Source organism: Plecotus auritus (genome assembly GCF_963455305.1).
Source record: "Plecotus auritus genome assembly, chromosome: 13".
Lineage (NCBI taxonomy): Eukaryota > Metazoa > Chordata > Mammalia > Chiroptera > Vespertilionidae > Plecotus > Plecotus auritus.
This window is the reverse complement of record NC_137779.1, coordinates 31,940,286-31,959,384: the sequence shown is the minus strand read 5'-3', so window position 1 is coordinate 31,959,384 and position 19,099 is coordinate 31,940,286. Positions and strand designations below refer to the sequence as shown.

Here is a 19,099-nt window from a genome sequence, read left to right as displayed (position 1 = left end):
TATAAAATATATTTTATTGATATTTTACAGAGAGGAAGGGAGAGGGATAGAGAGCTAGAAACATCGATGAGAGAGAAACATTGATCAGCTGCCTCCTGCACACCTCCCACTGGGGATGTGCCTGCAACCAAGGTACTTGCCCTTGACCAGAATCAAACCTGGGACCCTTCAGTCCCCAGGCTGACGCTCTATCCACTGAGCCAAACCGGTTTCGGCAGCTTTTCCTATTTTAATTCCTGCTTTTATATTCATTGTTTTCTCTTTCCATAATTGCATTTAATTTCTCCCTAAATTCCTCATTTTATTTATTTTCATTCCTTTTATTAGTACTGTTGGATTAGGTAAGTTCTCTTCTGGGGACACATCTGTGTTGGCTCATATACTTTTTTTAAATATCTTTTTTATTTTTAAAAATATCTTTTTTAAAAAAATACCTTTCTATTGATTTCAGAGAGGAAGGGAGAGGGAGGGAATCCAACAGTGATCTCCTGCTTCATAGGTGGATGCTTAACCACTGAGCCACACTGACCAGACAATATGGTTATTTTTTTAAATATTTTATTGATTTTTTACAGAGAGGAAGGGAGAGGGATAGAGTTAGAAACATCGATCAGCTGCCTCCTGCACACTCCCTACTGGGGATGTGCCCACAACCAAGGTACATGCCCTTGTCCGGAATTGAACCTGGGACCCTTGAGTCCGCAGGCCGACGCTCTATCCACTGAGCCACACCGGTTAGGGCCAATATGGTTATTTTTAACTTAATTTTTTTTTTTCCTTTTATAGAGAGGGTAAGGGATAGAGAGGGAGAGAAACATCCACCGGTTGTCTCCGTTACCTCCCCTACGCACTCCGACCACGGGCCGAACCCACAACCTGGACCGGGAATGAGTGCACGGGCAAACGCTCAACCAACTGAACCAAACTGACTGGGGCCGCTCACACACGTTTCCATCCGAAGCGCCGGCTCCACCCATCTATGAACCACCCACCCTGGCAGCTACCTAGGGGCTTCAAACCCCGAACCTGTCCATCCTGCAAGCAGGTCGCAGAGCCCTCTGGGAAGTGTAGTTCTGAAGCGAGCGGAATTCCGGGAAATGTAGTTCTGCGTAGACACTTCCGCCTTGGGGCGGTGTCAGTGGGGTGCTGAGGCCTCAAGGGGGCGAGGCTTTGTGGGGCGGCGACGGGACCGGGAGGTTGTGGCCTGGGGCGGCCTCCGTGACTGCCCAGTCCCTCGGCGACCCTGGCCCGCGCACAAACGGCCCCGGAGCCGGTGCTGGGCAGGCCGGACAACGGCCCTGCGGCGCGGCGGTTCCCGTCCAGGTGGGTGGGGACCGCGGGGCTGCGGGAAGGGAGGGAGCGGGGTGCGGCGCGTTAGAGGACCGGGTCTGTCGGAGTGGGTTCGGGGCGGCGAGAGTGTGCGGCCGGTCGGAGACGTGGGGCTCCACGGGGGCCCGCCTGCGGCGGCGGGTGATGAGGGAGTGGGAGGAGACCGGGGAGTGGTTAATCGGGGCCATTTGAGGATTAAATCCGTGCATGTCCGTAACTTGAGCTTGGCAGGGCTGCGTGGTTGGGAGGCCACCGCCGGGAATTAACTGGCTGACGGTGCCTCTGGGGTGAATCTCTGGGAGCGGCTCTGTGGGAGTCCGTAGACGGGGTGGCAGTTGTCGGGGCTCCGAGGCCGCAGGGGGTAAGGGAGGGGGGAGTGAGGGAGGGAGGGAGGGAGGAAGGGACCCTCCCTGCACCGAGCAGCCTGGAGGGGTCTCCCTGGGCATCTTGGGAAGAGGTGCTTTTCTTTTGCATGTTGCTGACAGCTCTCCCAGGACTTTGGTCCGGGAGAGACCCGCCTTGAAGCCCCACACCCTTCACACTGGACTGAAAAGAGTCCAGCTTCCCTGGGCAAAGCCTGGCAGTTTGCTAACACCCAGGTGTCACCTTCTCCCCTCATTTGCGGCAGATGAGTGGACACTTCCACCCACCCGTCTCTGTACCCATTTATATCCACGGGAACGTGGAAGGCACCTTCCCCCTTTTAGTAAAACGGCGCCTCCACACACACAGAGCTCTGGCTCCAGAGCCTCCGCAGGTCTAACAGCCTCCTGGCTCCCTTTATGTGCTGGAAAGAGGCCCACTGACCTGCCCACTGTGTTCAGTCTGCCTGTGGCAGGTTGGCTAGGAAAGGAAGAACTTGTCCCCCGTGTCCGGGTTTACCAGGCCCTGAGCTTATTGGACATTTCCCTCCAGGTGTGTTCTTAGGAAGGACATGCCCCTGTGCCACCGTGCCACACCATCCTTCTCTGATCCCGGATCTGGCTGGATGTAAGGGACTCGGTCCAGACAGTGAAGAAAAGTTAAAGTGTAAGTGTTTTTAGGCATCAAAATGTATGTTTTTGTTTATCATGCTTATTTTAAGTCTTGGTGTGTTCCAATCATTCCCTCTAAGGCAGGGGTCCTCAAATTTTTTAAACGGGGCTAGTTCACTGTCCCTCAGACCGTTGGAGGGCCGGACTATAGTTTAAAAAAAAAAACTATGAACAAATTCCTATGCGCACTGCAGGCCCGGGACGCGTCGGCTGCTAAGCAGGACAGGCAGCGGCACCCGGAGGGCTGGATAAATGTCCTCGGCGGGCCGCATGTGGCCCGCGGGCCGTAGTTTGAGGACCCCTGCTCTAAGGTGATATATGTTATGTAGTTTGTGATCTTTCAAAAGTGTTAAAAAATAGTGGTTGCATCCAGTTATCTGGTTGGCATGTTAGGGAAATAATTAAAATCATCACCTGCCAACCCAGAAAACGTCTCCAAAAAAGGTAGAAGAGAAAGAAAAGTTTTATTATTGAATAACAGTTAAACCAGAATGCAATGAGCATTGCAAGCAGTCTGCTAAAGAGGTTGTAGAGACGGGGAGAAAGCTCACCCTTTTTTGTACAACCCATCACACACACACACACACACACACACACACACACACACACACGTTCTCTAGAAAAAATGATCATTTGTTACACACAGTCCATCCTAGATTTACCTGGTGACTGGCGTGGCCATCATTGGTAGCTAACTGCCTTTATCCAAAGGAAAAACTAAACTTTCCATGTCTTTTTTTTTTTTTTTTTTTTGGTGGAGATGCCGGGGATCGAACCCGGGGCCTCATACAACTTTCCATGTCTTTATGACATTCCCCTTGGAGCCCGGTGTGGAAGTCTGCCCATGAGGCTCCTGCCCTCCCAGAAACTGGGAGATGGCCACCCTTCCTGGAGGGTTTCGAAGAGATGGCCTTCCAGGTCCTTAAGAAAGACATTCTTGGGCTGTTAAACTGGGCAAAGCTTACTTAGCTTTAGAAAGATTAACATACATCTCCCAGGGGCAGAGAAAGAATTTACAATGACAGGTTTGCTAAAGCAAATGCTCTCTGAATAGGGGTTGGGAAGTCTCTTTCCCTTTTTCACCTGAGGGAGAATTCGTTTTCCATTTTTAACTTAAGTTTGCTCTTACAGGTGTGTAAGCCCATATTCCCCTAGAGGTGTTAGCTACTCTCCTACAAGCTCTGGTAATTTGCAGCAGGGGTGGGCTGAGGCCAAGGCCTTTGAAGAGCGGGGAGGGACTTTGTAGAACCACTGGACATCTGAGTCCCGTCAACTCCCCAAGCAGCTCCTCGGGTCAGGGTCAGGAGCCCTCAGAAAGAAGCCCTGGGGAACCGAGAGGAGGTCAGAGATCAGTAAACCCCCAAGGGCGGCTAGGCAGCCCTTGCCATCTGCATGGTTTTTTGTCCACCTGGCGTTTTATCTGCCTCGATGATCCCTGGAAAGCTGTCTGGGGCTGTTCCTGCTGGTTCCTGAGGGAACAGGTGGGCCGTACCTGCCCCAGTGTGAGCCCAGAAAGCAGCAACATGACAGGTTTCCTTCGGCCTCTTGCTGCCCTCTGCTCTAGGCGGTCACCCATGCCGTGTGCCGTCAGCTTCACCTCCGCCTCTCTCCCCCGTGGTCTCTCTTCCTGTTGCTGTTTCTGTTGGTTCCTCTGGCTCCATGGCTGAATTTGGAGTACAGAGCCAGCACCCCAGGCTACTTCACCATCTGGATCTAAAAGCCAGTTCTGTTTGCCAACCTGCCCAGAAATGAGTTGCATTTTACACTGTGGCACCTATGCAAGTAATTTGATTTAAGTGCCCCCAGGATATGTGGCTGCAGAAGGAGGAGCCAAGATTGTGTATGTTCAGGCTTTGCTGAGGTCTCTGCACAGAGTTCTGGGGTGTGTGTGTGTGTGTGTGTGTGTGTGTGTGTGAGATGGGGGTGTCCAGGTGTGTATGGTTGAACCAGGCAAGTGGCTTCCATCTGGCATTTCCAGGTGTGAGCCAGGGCTGCAAAGGGCAGTGCCAGGTTCAGCTGAGACCTGCCGGTGGCTCACATTCCGTCCTGCTTCTGATTCGAGTGCAGCAAACACTTGTCTGAGATCCCAGTGAGAGAGAACCGAGATTTAGGCTCCCAAATTAATTACACCATTTAAAATAAAATCCCCACTGCATCTCCAGGCCATGGCTCTCAGGAACAAGATGACTCAGGTGAGGTAAGGAAGGAGAGGCCTCGGGACTGGAGGTGCCGTTTTCAGCTCTTGACCAGAGGCCGTTTCCAGAGCGTCAGGACAGAGAGAAGGCCCAGAACAGCAGAATTCCCCAAAGCAGCAGAAGATGATCATGTCACAGGTGAGTTATGTGTTTATTCTCCAGAAGTTTTTTTCTGTGGGTGTGATGGGCTTAGAGGAATCTTTACAAGCAACAGGACAGGTATACATACATTTAGATCCTAACCATAGCAAACAGTAGGAACTTGGGAAGGATGGTGTTATGCAAAGAGCTGAGGTTCAAGAAGGCCTCAGTGTATTGCTTGCTGGTTCCAAAGAAATAACCCAGAGGACTGGCTGTGAAAGACATGAGTTTATTAGGACGTAGGAGTCCCCGGTGAAGTCTCTCAACACGGGCTTTTCCAGTACAGCGTTATGCACAGTACAGAAAGCACAGCAAACAGGGGGATAAGGCCTGCAGGCAGGATGGACGGGCTTCTCTCATGCAAGCTGTGTGAGATCAAAACGCCAGCTGTTAAAATCCAGGCTCACATCCGAGAAGCTTCTTTCTGGTCGTTCCTTGACTGCGGAACCGGCCAGGCTCTCCCAGGGTCCTGCAGTGCACTTACAAACGGCCCTCATTGCATACCACACAGATGTCAAAGAAGCACAAGTGGGTGAAGAATCCTACAAAAGTCTTCAAGTTGGAACACACATGTACAAGAACTAGGTCCCCCACGGTTAGAGATGGGCTGCCAGCTTTCCTCAGCCGTTCCCAGAGGCCGGGCAGACAGGGCAGCAGGAACAGTTACAAAAGGCAAAGCAGTTACTGGGTAGGAGCGAGCGTTTGCTGAGGATTGCACGTGGAGGAAACTCGTCGGCAGCTGTGTATGTGGCTGACATGAGTCCCCAGTGGTGAGCGAAGGGTGTGAATCTGGAGGGTGCACAAGACAGGTATTCAGAGGGCGGCAGCAGTGGGCCTGGAGGACTCGCTGCCTGTCTTCCATGGTTAGCAGAGAACCTGAATCACGGGCAGAAGTGGTCATTAGAAAACCTTCCGGTGGCCCCACAATAACCGCTCATTGGAAATGTTTCTGCTTCTGTTGGCAAAAGCTGGGCACGAGGGTGTCTGCCTTCAGCCCCGTTTCCTCAGTTTCTTGACTCAAGAAACAGAATGTCATGTCCCTTCGCTTTTCAAAGCCGCTCCTACCGACTGAGCTAACTTCCCTCTTTCTATTTCCCTCCTCTCATTCCTTTCTTTTAAAAACTCTGTTGTTTGCCGAAACCGGTTTGGCTCAGTGGATAGAGCATCGGCCTGCGGACTGAAAGGTCCCGGGTTCGATTCCGGTCAAGGGCATGTACCTTGGTTGCGGGCACATCCCCAGTGGGAGGTGTGCAGGAGGCAGCTGATCGATGTTTCTCTCTCATCGATGTTTCTAGCTCTCTATCCCTCTCCCTTCCTCTCTGTGAAATATCAATAAAATATATTAAAAAATAATAATAAGCCCTGACTGGTTTGGCTCAGTGGATAGAGCGTCGGCCTGCGAACTGAGAGGTCCCGGGTTCGATTCCAGTCAAGGGCATGTACCTTGGTTGCGGGCATATCCCCAGTAGGGGGTGTGCAGGAGGCAGCTGGTCAATGTTTCTCTCTCATTGATGTTTCTGGCTCTCTATCCCTTTCCCTTCCTTTCTGTAAAAAATCAATAAAATATAAAAAAAAAAAAATAATAATAATAAAAAAAAATAAAAACTCTGTTGTTTAAACTAATGTACAGTTACACTGACTTTTCTCCTTTCTTTTTTTTTATACATTTTTATTGATTTCAGAGAGGAAGGGAGAGGGAGAGAGAGAGAAACATCCTGAGAGAGAACCATTGATTGGCTCGTCCTGCACGCCCCCTCCTGGGGATCAAGCCCACAGCTGTGACCTCCTGGTTCATAGGTTGACTCTCAACATCGGAGCCACACCAGGCAGGCTCCCCTTTCTCGATGCAGTTATGTCAGGAGCTCAGCTGAGCTGAGGGACCCCAGCTGCCAGGTATCAGCGTAGCCAGTTAAAGCAACGGCCAAGCCTTAGCCTGTGACACTCAGTGGTTAGAGCATCAGCCCTCAGATTAGATTCTGGTCAAGGGCATGTACTGCGGTTGCAGGCTTGATCCCCAGCCCAGGTTGGGATGTGTGCGGAAGGTCACCAATCAGTGTGTCTCACATCGATGTTTCTCTCTCTCATCTCTCTCCCTCCCTTTCACTCTCTCTAAAAATCAATAAAAGAGCCCTAACCGGTTTGGCTCAGTGGATAGAGTGCCGGCCTGTGGACTGAAGGGTCCCAGGTTTGATTCCGGTCAAGGGCATGTACCTTGGTTGTGGGCACATCCCCAGTGGGAGGTGTTCAGGAGGCGGCTGATTGATGTTTCTCTCTCATCGGTGTTTCTAACTCTCTATCCTCGGTGAGGATAAACAAACAAACAAATAAGTGAATAAAAATAAAGTAACGGCCAAAATGAAAGTAACTGAGCCTCTGGTCATATACGGCGATGGTGCAGCCAGAATCTAACGGAGAAGGCACCTGCCCCCGATCCATTCCTACAGCACACAGGTGGAGGTTCAGGTGGATCAGCACAAACCTGGGGTTGTCTCTTCTCCAGAGCCTGGACCAAGCTCCAGCAGTTTTGTGGTCTGGGGTCAGGAGGGGAGTGAAGTGAAAGGGCTGGGAGTAAGACAGTACTGGGTACTGAGTCAGAATGGGGAGAAGGTTCCCTTCTCCCTTGAACCATGACCTCCTAGTTCATAGGTCGACACTCAAACCATTGAGCCACACCAGCTGGGTGAGGAGGTCATGGTTTGATTCCCAAGTTTCGGGCTCAATCCCTAGTGGGGGCCATGCAGGAGGCAGATGCTTTCTCAGATAAGTGATTTGCAAATATTTTCTCCTTGTTTTTGCTGCATTTTTCTTTTTCTTTTTTCTTTTTTTTTCCCCAGTCTTTCACAGAGAAAAAATAAGTTAATTTTGAAAAAAATCCAACTTAGTAAATTTTTTTTAATTGATTGTGTGTTTGGTATGTACATAAAAACTCATTGCCAAACCCAAGTCTCATGGGTTTTCTCCTGTTTTATCCCTAGAAGCTTTATGGTTTTAGGTTTACCTTTAGGTCTGTGGTCCATTTTGAGTTAATTTTTAAAGACAGCATGCGGTATGCGTTGAGGTTTATTCTTTTGCTTATAGGTACACAGTTGTTCTAGCACCGTTTATTGAAAAGACTTCTTTCTCTCTGGAAATGCTTTAGTACCTTTTCCAAAAATTTATTGAAAATAAGTAGGTGTATGCTCCACTCGTTAATTAAAAGGATGATCATCCCAGCATTGTTAATAATAGCAAAAAAAACAACCCAGAAATAAACTAAATATCAAACAAAAAAATCAATTGAGCATATTTGTAGGTGTCCATCTCTCAGCTCTCTATTCTGTTCCATTCATCCCCGCGTGTTCTAGCTATTGTGGCTTTAGAGCAGTGGTTCTCAACCTTTCTAATGCCGCGGCCCTTTAATACAGTTCCTCATGTTGTGGTGACCCCCAGCCATAAAATTATGTTCGTTGCTACTTCATAACTGTCATTTTGCTACTGGTATGAATCGTCATGTAAATATCTGTGTTTTCCGACGGCCTTAGGCGACCGCTGCTGTAGAGCCTAAGACCATCGGGAAACACAGATATTTACGTTACGATTCATTAACAGTAGCAAAATGACAGTTATGAAGTAGCAACGAACATAATTTTATGGTTGGGGGTCACCACAATATGAGGAACTGTACTAAAGGGCCGCGGCATTAGAAAGGGTGAGAACCACTGCTCTAGAAGAAGTGTTAAAATCAGGTCATGTGAGTGCTGCACCATTTTCTTTTCCCAATTCCTTCTTGCTGCACTAGTTCCTTGGCCTGTTGTCCGAATGCCCTGTATATCCTTGTTTTGAGGCCTCTGTAACACCTTACTGCCTGTGACCCAAAAAGACAAAATATCTGAGAATATGATTATTTTCTTTTTAATATATTTTATTGATTTTTTACAGAGAGGAAGGGAGAGGGCTAGAGAGTTGGAAACATCGATGAGAGAGAAACATCGATCAGCTGCCTCCTGCACACTCCCCACCGGGTATGTGCCCGCAACCAAGGTACGTGCCCTTGACCGGAATCGAACCTGGGACCCTTCAGTCCGCAGGCCGACGCTCTATCCACTGAGCCAAACCGGTTAGGGCTGATTATTTTCTTACTCCTCTTTACATTTCTGACACCTGTTACAGTGCTGGGAACCTGAAGTGCTCAATGTCTGTGTTCTAGACAATATCTAAAGAGCGAGCTAGATGTTCCTACTTGGGAGCAGAATCACCTCAGGGGAAGGAGAGTATTTCAGATACGCAGATGGGATTTGTGTTTGAGTGACTGAGAAATGGTACTGTCATTTAGCAGATGACGGCCAGGCTTTGCTGAAGTGCTCCCACTGTGTGGGGCATTTGCACTCAGCTAAGAATTGTTGCCAAGTACCAGTGGCACCTTCTTTGAGAAACATAGCACTTATTTAAAGACAACCTATCTCAGTTTCTTATTCAGTGGATAGATGAATGAGTTCATAATGATAGATATTTTAATAACATTTTTATCTCTCTCTCAGGGTATAATGCAAGATTAGAATATTATATTGGTTGACCATTGCTGTGTAACAAAATACCCCCAAACCTTATTGGCTGAAAACACAAGATTTTATCTCACAGTTTCTGTGGGTTAGGAATCTACCAGCTGCTTACCCATTGGGTTCTGTAATCAAGATGAAGGGCTGTGGTCCTCTGCAGGTGCAATAGGGGGATTGATCCCCTTTCATGCTCACTCACGTGGGTGAGGAATGCCTCTCAGCATGGCAGCTGGATTCCCCCCAAGAGAGCCAGAGAGGGTTTCCAGGATGGAAGTGCATTCTTCTATAAGCTGATCTTGGAGGTGACATTCTGTCACTTCTGCCCTGTTCTATTCAGTGGCAGTGCGTCAGTAAGCCCAGCCCGTATTCAGGAGGAGAGGACTACCCAGATGCATGAGTACCAGGAGTTAGAGGTCAGCGGGGCCCACTGAGAGGCTGCCTACCTCTACAGAGAAGAAAGCCTGCATTCTATGTGAGAATCACTTCGGCTTTAACAGGGATTATGCTTTTCTAGATATCATTTGAGGATGTGTCTGTGGATTTCACGTTGGAGGAGTGGCAGCTACTAAATCCTATCCAAAAGAACTTGTACAGAGATGTGATGTTGGAGAACTACAGCAATCTAGTGTTCTTGGGTAAGAACATTCTTATGTAATACAGTGTGTGCCCAGTAACAGTGGGGCCTCTAACATTTTACTGATTTGGGGTTTATGTTCCCGATGTCAATGATTCTTTGATTTCTATACCCAACTGGAATATTTTTATTCGCTTGCTTTTTTTTTTTGTAGCCTTTGTAGTAAAATATTCTTCACATTTAAGAGTCCCTTAGCTCAAGCAACTGTGTCTAAGTCCTCTGTGTTTCCAACTAATAGGTCATGAAATTATCAAACCTGATGCAGTTTTGAAGCTGGAGCAAGAAGAGCTCTGGAAAATAAATGAAGAAATTCTAAATCACAACTTCTCAGGTGAGAGATAATCCAGTGTATGGCATATGGTGAAGGTTACATCTCAGGTTTTTGAAGAAAGTTTGCTACTCTTAAAATGTTACGTATAAAACTGTTTAAAGTCCTTAGGTCTTTAGAGTTGACTCAGAACTGTTGACATAGTTCTGCATGACTTTTAACATGCCCTAGATTCTGGTCTCCACGTCAGGATGTGTCCTCTTTGGGTGGAGTTGATGATGAAATACACCTATCTTACCCACATTCGTAGCCAGTCATTTCGGCCCTTGCTTCCATGGATAAGGCTCTTCCAGCCTCCTTATTCTCCATTTTCTCCTCTCCTGCACCAGAGGCAGGTTTCTCTCTTCCTCTTTAGGAATTTGTAGGTTTTCCTCATTTTAGGTGACATTGATTACATTTGAGTTTCCTTTTTTTAAAAAAAAAAACAAAAACGTAAATCTTTATTGTTCAGATTATTACAGGTGTTCCTCTTTTTTCCCCCCCATAGCTCCCCTCCACCTGATTCCCCACCCCACCCCATGCCCTTACCCCCCGCCACTGTCTTCATCCATAGGTGTAAGATTTTTGTCCAATCTCTTCCCACACCCCTCACACCCACTTCCCCCTGAGAATTGTCAGTCCACTCCCTTTCTATGTCCCTCATTCTATTATATTCATCAGTCCATTCTGTTCTTCATATTTTTTTATTCACTTGATTTTTAGATTCACTTGTTGGTAGGTATGTATTTGATGTCATTTTGTTGTTCATAAATTTTATCTTTACCTTTTTCTTCTTCTTCCACTTCTTAAAGAATACCCTTCAGCATTTCATATAATCCTGGTTTGGTGGTGATGAACTCCTTTAGCTTTTTCTTGTCTGTGAAGCTCTTTATCTGACCTTCAATTCTGAACAATAGCTTGGCTGGGTAGAGTAATCTTGGTTGTAGGTTCTTGCTGTTCATCACCTTGAATATTTCTTGCCACTCCTTTCTGGCCTGCATAGTTTCTGTTGAGAAATTTGCTGACAGTCGTATGGGTACTCCCTTGCAGGTAACTGTTTTTCTCTTGCTGCTTTCAAGATTCTCTCTTTGTCTTTTGCCCTTGGCATTTTAATTATGATGTGTCTTGGTGTGGTCTTCTTTAGATTCCTCTTGTTTGGGGTTCTCTGCGCTTCCTGGACTTGTAAGTTTATTTCTTTCATCAGGTAGCGAAAGTTTTCTGTCATTATTTCTTCTAATAGGTTTTCAATATTTTGCTCTCTCTCTTCTTCTGGCACCCCAATAATTCGATGTTGGTATGCTTAAAGTTGTCCCAGAGGCTCCTTACACTATCTTCATATTTTTGGATTCTTTTTTCTTTTTGTTTTTCTGGTAAGGTTTTTTTTGTTTCCTCATATTTCAGATCTTTGGTTTGATTCTTGGGGTCTTTTGATCTACAGGTGAATTTCTGTATATTCTTTATTTCAGACAGTGTATGCTTAATTTCTGACTGTTCCTTTTCCATTTTTTTGGCATTCTCATTAAGATCCTTAAAGGTCTCACTAAGTTCCTCAGAGGTTTTTAGAAGATTCTTGAGTAACCTTATAAATGTGGTTTTGAACTCTATGTCCAGTAGTTTGCTTTCCTCCATTTCTTTCATTCGTGACATGTTTCTTTGTCTCTGCATTTTGCTGCTCCCCTGTGTTGATGGAGTGGTTTTCTGTGGTAGGTGACCAGTGGTTCAGCCTATCACCTGAGGTGGACACTCTTGGTGCACCCCTTTGTGGGCTAAGTGCAAAGTCTTGGTGTATTTAAGCCTGGATTGCTGTTGGTACACTGGGAGGAATTGACCTCCAGGCCAATTGGCTGTGAGGACCCGCTGTGTTTATAATGGAAGAACTGCTGTGCTGGAGACACCCTTATGGGGCAGGACTTGCTTCAGTGGGGCTTTGGTGCTCACTGAGTCTGCCTCTTGAATGTGTCACTTATGGATGTGAGGAGTTGAAATCTGGTGTCTCACACTGACCACTAGGTACACTGGCTTCTGGATCTCCAATGGGGTGCAGGTCAGCTACTGTCTGAGGCCACCCAGGAGGAGCTACAGCGAGAACTACAGTTTTCTCCTCTTTGCCTTGCGGTTTGGAGGTTTTGGAGCTGTCTGACCAGAGTTGCAGTTTGCTAGGTGAAGCTGCGATAGGGAAGACCATTTATATGCAAAAGCCGCTGCCTGGAGCTTGGGTGGGTTTGTAGATTGTGCAGGGTGGGGTCTCAGGGAGTCACTAGGCTAGGGTGTGGCAAAGAGCGATGGCTGCCAGTCAGCCGTCACTGCATCTGCGCATTTCCAAGTCCCTGCGTCCCGCGCCCCAGCACAGTAAAGAATGATTGCTGCGCGCACCTCTGCAAGAAAGCCACCCTCACTTTCCGACCCGATGGCAGACAGTCCAGCTTCTCCCCATAGGAGTTTGGGTCCCCAGCGTCTCCCCAGAAACTGGAGTTCAGAGTAATCGGGAGCTTGTCTCCCTTCGGTTTGAAAAAAGCAGTGCACCCAGTCGTCCGCTGCCAGCCCGATTCGTGCACCTCCGTACCTCAGCTTTTCAGCGCTTGTGCACGTCTCAATGCTCTTTTCTCTTTCCTTCTGGTCGTAGAACTTCCACTCAGCCAGCTTTCCTATGGTTCTGGGTGATAGACGTTTTGTCTTTTAGTTGTAGTTTTGAAATTGTTGTGCGAGGCAGCAGTTTAGGTGTTTACCTATGCCGCCATCTTGGTTCTCCCCCACATTTGAGTTTCCTTTATTATTTTTCTTTTCTCGCACGGAAGGGTTACAGGTTCCAATTCCTGGTAAAGGGCATGTACTTGAGTTGCAGGTTTGATCCCTGACCCTAGTCTCGGGGTGTGTGGGAGGCAATCACATCAATATTTCTCTCTCTTTCTTTCTCTCTACCTCTTTCTCTCCCCCTTTCCCCCCCCGCACCCTCATTCCCTCCCTTTCACTATCTCTAAAAATAAAATGGGAAAAATATCTTCAGGTAACGATTAACAAAACAAAAAAAAATTTTTTTAACCACTCCAGTATTTGATTAGAAGTTGCTTGTCTTTTTCATATCGTGATCACTGTTCCTTGAGGATATGTCATCTTTTCTTATTTAAAAGTTTGTGTTTATATAAACATAGTTTTTAAGTCTGTTTTCATTTTTGTTAAAAGTTTTAATGCCTAATAAGTAGACAATGTATTTGGGATTTTTTTTTTTTTTTGGACTGGGATCCTAGGCTCCATTTCAGAAGTTTTAATTAATAAACATAATCATTGGGGGATTTACACAGTATGGTTCATTTTTTCATTTTTAGAAGAACTCTGGCTAGATAATAATCTCAAAATGTGGCACCACAATAATCAAGACAAACTTAAAAATATGGAGAAAGGCCATCAATATGTTTTGGGGAAAATATTTCATTCAAGCATTAACTTTGTTCATTTAGGAATGAGACTCCATAAATGTGGCACAAATGAAAAAAGTTTGAAACATCCTTTTGATTTTCTTATTCAAAAAAATAACTGTGGAAGAAAGAAACTTGAGCTTAATAAGAAATTGTTATTCTATATCAAAACTGACAGAACCTTTGGTGGAATAAAACACTGTGACTGCAATAAATGTAGAAAGGCCTGCAACCAAGAGTCATGGCTCATTACAAACCATACAACACACAGAGGAGTCTATTTATGCATGGAATGTGGTAAAGTTTTTAACAAGAAGTCACAGCTTATTATACATCAGAGAACTCACACGGGAGAGAAGCCCTATGGATGCAGTGAATGTGGGAAAGCCTTCTCACAAAAGTCACTGCTCACTATTCATCAAAGGACTCATTCAGGAGAAAAACCATATGGATGTGGTGAATGTCCAAAAGCTTTCAGTAGGAAGTCACTGCTCATTTTACATCAAAGAACTCATACAGGAGAGAAGCCCTATGGATGCAGCGAGTGTGGAAAAGCCTTCAGCAGGAAGTCACAGCTTAAAAGACATCAAATAACCCATACAATAGAGAAACCCTACAGCTGCAGTGATTGCGGGAAATCTTTCTCCCAGAAATTAAAGCTCATTACACATCAGAGAACACATACGGGAGAGAAACCCTATAAATGTAGTGACTGCGGCAAAGCCTTCTTTTGGAAGTCACAGCTCATTACTCATCAAAGGACTCACACAGGGAAGAAACCTTATGCATGTAGTGAGTGTAAAAAAGCCTTCAGCAGGAACTCACTCCTTATCAGGCATCAGAGGATTCACACAGGAGAAAAGCCCTATGAATGCAGTGAATGTGGTGAAGCCTTCATCAGAAAACCACAGCTTATCAGACATCAAATAACTCACACAGGAGAGAAGAACTGTCAGTGTAGCGACTGTGGAGAAGCCTTCTTTAAGAAGTCAGAGTTAATAAGACATCAAAAACTTCATTTAGGAGAGAAACCCTATGGATGTGTTGAATGTGGTAAAACCTTCTTCGGGAAGTCACAGCTTCTTACACATCAGCGAACTCACACTGGAGAGAAACCTTTTGAATGCAGTGAATGTGGGAAAGCCTTCACCCAAAAGTCAAGCCTCATATCCCATCAGAGAACTCATACAGGCGAGAAACCCTATGAATGCAGTGAATGTAGGAAAACCTTCAGTGAGAAATCAAGTCTCATTCATCATCAGAGAACCCATACTGGGGAAAAGCCCTTTGAATGTAGTGAATGTAGGAAAGCCTTTGCCTGGAAGCCACAGCTTCTTCGGCATCAAAGAATCCATACAGGGGAGAAACCCTATGCATGCAATGAATGTGGGAAAGCCTTTGTTCAGAAAGTACAACTCATTAAACATCAGAGAAATCATACAGGAGAGAAAACTTATGTATGCAGCGATTGTGCGAAAGCTTTCTTTGAGAAGGCACAGCTAATTATACATCAGAGAATTCATACAGGAGAGAGGCCCTATAAATGTGGTGAATGTGGAAAGTCTTTCACTAGAAAGTCACACCTTATGAGGCATCAGAGAATTCACACAGGTGATAAATACTATGGATGCAACAAATGTGAGACTACCTTCAAGAGGAAGTCACAGCTCATGATCCATCAGAGGAATCATGTAATATAGAAACCACATGAGAGCAGTGAGTGTGGAAAGGCTGCTAGCAGATGTCATGCCTCTTAATACTTCTGAGGATACACACAGGAGAGAAACCCTGTCATTGCAGTGACTGTTGGAAAAAATTTTTTATTGGAAAGGCATGTGTCACTAAGAAGAATTCAGAAAGAGATTTTTTAAAAAGTAGACAATGTAAGAAAGCCTTCTCCCAGAAGACACAACTTATTACACATTGAAAGCTAATCTATCAATAACAGAAACTTTTGGTCAAAAGTGAATGCTTGTTAAATATTTAGAAGATCTAAATAGGTCATAACAAGTGAGAGAAAGATTTCATTCAGAGTAACATACGTACTAGAGAATATGTACATAAGGGAAAGACTGAGTATTAGAGATTTCATAGGCAGAAGTAGTCCCAATAGTTTGAAGAGTTTTATAAGCATCATGCTATTGAAATAACTCAGTAATGAAGTAGTTTATTGTTTGTAAGTTATAAGAGACGGTCATTTTTAAATGGTAGATATGTTTTAAGTGTGAAGACATCTGCTTTCTGCAGTGGTGGCAGATCAAGGACCAAATTAACTCTCTGGCCTTAAACAGCTAAAAACTGGTGTTAGACATGTCACAGGCAGAGGTTTGTCATCGCTGGCAGAAGGTGGACAAAGTGGTGGCAGTTTCCAGGCTGCAGTTCAGGGAAGGGAACAAGCGTATTCTGCCACGTTGAATAGATTGCAGGATTGGCGTTTGGGAGGCCATGGCGACAGCATTTGCAAGGAAAGCACTAGAGGGGAAGGAGCCTCCCAGGGAGAGGACTGCAGAAATGGACACGTTGTCCTGTGAGAGCGGATCAAGTCGGCTGGAAAGCAGTAGGCTGAACAGTTCCTAGAACTCAGTGCAGGGCTGACAACAGTTCCCACCGGCCAGAGTGGAAACAACTTTTAACACATGGGCTTCAGGTAGAATTCTTGGAAGACTGTTGCCTTAGTAGTGGTGGTAATTAGCCTATATTAAAAGCTACTTGGGACCCACAATGTCTGGCATGCAGAAAGGCAGGAAACTGTGACTTGTAACCAGTAGAAAAATAATCAGTAGAGACATAGAAAAGACTGTGGTTAGAAGTGGTTAGAATTAGTAGACATGGATGTTTATATAGCTATTATAAAGCAGAGGAAAACACGAATTTGATGAAACTTAAAGTGGAAGATATATTTTTAAAAGCCGGATGGTGCTTCGCAGGGTGAGAATTTCTTAAAATTAAAAAAAAAATGCATATATATATATATATATGGAATTAAGAACAGATTAGACATAGAAGAAGAAAATAATGAACTTGAATAGTAAGAATAAAAACTACCCAAATGATGCACACAGAGAAAAAAGACAGAGGGAAGGGAATGGGGGGTCCCATTACAGTGGTATGAAATACATATAATTGGAGTTTCAGAAGGGAAGAGAGAAGAGGCAAAAGAGAGTATTTGAATAAGTAATGGCTGAAAAATTTCCACATATGCTGAAAAGTGTAACTCCACATATTCAAGAAGCTCAAATAACACAAAACAGAAGAAACAAAGAAAATCATGCCAATGGACATCATGTCACCTTGATGAAAACCAATGAGAACAACAGTAAAGCAACTGAAGAAAAAAAGACAAAGAGTGACAGCACACTTCCGACTAAAGACAGTGGAGAACCATTTGTAAATTACTGAGAGGGGATAAAAACCCTGTAACCTAGAGTTTACCCATTAAAAGCATCTTTCAAAAATGAAAGCAAAAGGATTTTTCAGGGAAGCAAAAAGAGAATTCACCACCAGTACACCTGCCTTTGGGAAACATTAAAGTTATTTTGGGGCAGCAGGAAAATAACAGTAAGTGGAAATTTGGATCTCCAGGATGAAAGGAAGAGTTCCACAAATGGCGAATATATAGGTAAATATAAAAGATATTTTTCTCAATAAGAAAAAAATAGCCCTGCTTACAGCAAAGCAATGACAAGGTGTTTTGCATTATGATCTACTTAGAAGTAAGGTGTACTACCGCAATAGTGCGTAAGTATGAACCTTTAAAAAGAGCTGAATAGACTGCATCATCTGAGTCAGAAACCCGTTTCCTCCGGGCTCGGGATGGCTCGTGTTGGTCGCAGCTGCACAGAATATGCATGGTGACGTTCTGGCGATGGTTTCTCTGGAGCAGTGCTGTGTGACCTATGTATGATAATAAAGCGGTTTCCACCATCAGGATTCTCTCTGCCCCCTTACTTGCCATATAGCGGAGGGAAAGGCCATGTTTGGGCATGAGCGAGTTCCATACCTTTATCCTATTGTGTACTGTGTTTGTATGAAGCAGACCGTGTCAAGCGGTGCCTGAGATCCGGGACCAGCCGTGCTCTCCGTATGAGAATGGGGTAAACAGCTAAAACAAAGGTCAGGCTGCTGTTCCCACTGAGGCACAATCTCTGCTAGCTGCTGCTGTTTGCCCCCACTGACAGCGCACCTGGGGGTCGGGGCTACACAGGCTCAGACCTGTTGCTGACACTTGTCCCGGTGCTGTATTTGAAAAGAAAACCTCTGCCCATATGTTTACTGAGTACACTGTTTGATAAGTCGATATGCGTGAGTGTGATCAATAGGAACAATAAACTCTGCCTTCCATTCCAGCTCGATTTCCCAAACCTAATCTGAACTCCCACCAGTTCCCAAAACATTATGCTCAGCTACACCTAAAACATCAAGTGAAAAGCACATCTTAATTCAGTGGTTGTTGGCTGCGTGGAGTTAATGAGCCGCCTAGTCCTTTGCTCACCTGGTTGGGGTCTGATGTCTGCACAGAGGGAAAAAGGCTGCTTTTTTGCAAACTAAACATGGGGGGAGGGGTCCCCTAATCCTCTGAGGCTTAACAGAGTAGAAAACGCATAGCTTAGCCATACCAAGAACATAGTTCCCCAGAAAAGTAGAGATGAGACACAGTGTGTTAAGGTGTTTACCCTGTGCTTCTGAAGAAGAGGGTCTGGTAGGACTGTGGACAGCTGAAAGTTGGAAATGCCAGCGATGTCACCAAGCCAAATCCTTGTTACACAGATTGGCAGTGTCTTGCCAAAGATCACACAGTGGCAGCGCCAGGCCTGATTCCACATGGGCGTGTCCAGTGCTCTGCCCAAGGGACTCACCGGTATCCTTGGCTCCCTTTCCTATCGTACTGCCTCCCAGCCCGCTGTCGTAAGCACAGCCAGGCCCCTGCTTAGACGAGTGCCTGAGGGAGGGTGTCCAGTTGCAGGCTTTTGCGTTGTTGAGGGTTTCCCATCATGGAAGGAATGAGAAATCACTAACGCTGCCGCTCGATATGCAGGGGCATCTCTGGGAAGGGAGGGGTGCTTTTTTGTGTGTGTAGCTCCTCACTAACTACAAGGTATTTTGACAGACCAAGGTCAGTCAGCTCCCAGGTGGCAGAGTTGGCTTGGAACCCCTCTACCTCCCTAGAAATGAAGGTAGATACTTACGATACTATTAGTTATTCTGTGTTCATCCCTGTTTAAAACAGCTCAGGTAGCCCCAAATCCTTACATTTACGTTAGTTCACTGACGAAAGTCAACAATGACTGAGGGTTTGAAAAAGTCAGGAGCACAAGAGCTATGCCTCCTGTGCATTACTAGCTATCCTACTACTGCGTAGTTTTTGACACATTAAGCTTTTGGGGGCTCCCGTTCCCCAATAAAACTGAAATGGGACTGTAGTGGTCCTACGGTGTCCGATCCATCCGTGCTGTGAGGAGGGGTGGGCCATGATCCCCAGGCCCTGGTGTTGTCATCTGAGATATGATCCAT

General features: G+C 45.7%; 1 protein-coding gene across 2 annotated transcripts; it reads left to right on the top strand.

Moving 5' to 3' along the window:
• The first annotated feature begins 1,131 nt into the window (after positions 1–1,131).
• Positions 1,132–17,515, top strand: ZNF605 (zinc finger protein 605). 2 transcript variants are annotated; one of them, XM_080649542.1, is made up of 6 exons: positions 1,132–1,323; positions 2,245–2,358; positions 4,526–4,696; positions 9,749–9,869; positions 10,107–10,199; positions 13,631–17,515. In XM_080649542.1, exons 3-6 carry the CDS (start codon positions 4,682–4,684, stop codon positions 15,286–15,288), a joined length of 1,887 nt encoding a protein of 628 aa, XP_080505668.1. In that variant the 5' UTR covers positions 1,132–1,323; positions 2,245–2,358; positions 4,526–4,681; the 3' UTR covers positions 15,289–17,515. The 2 variants fall into 2 exon arrangements, with proteins under 2 accessions (XP_080505668.1, XP_080505667.1); XM_080649541.1 differs by having other exon boundaries at positions 13,499–17,515.
• The last annotated feature ends 1,584 nt before the right edge of the window (positions 17,516–19,099 follow it).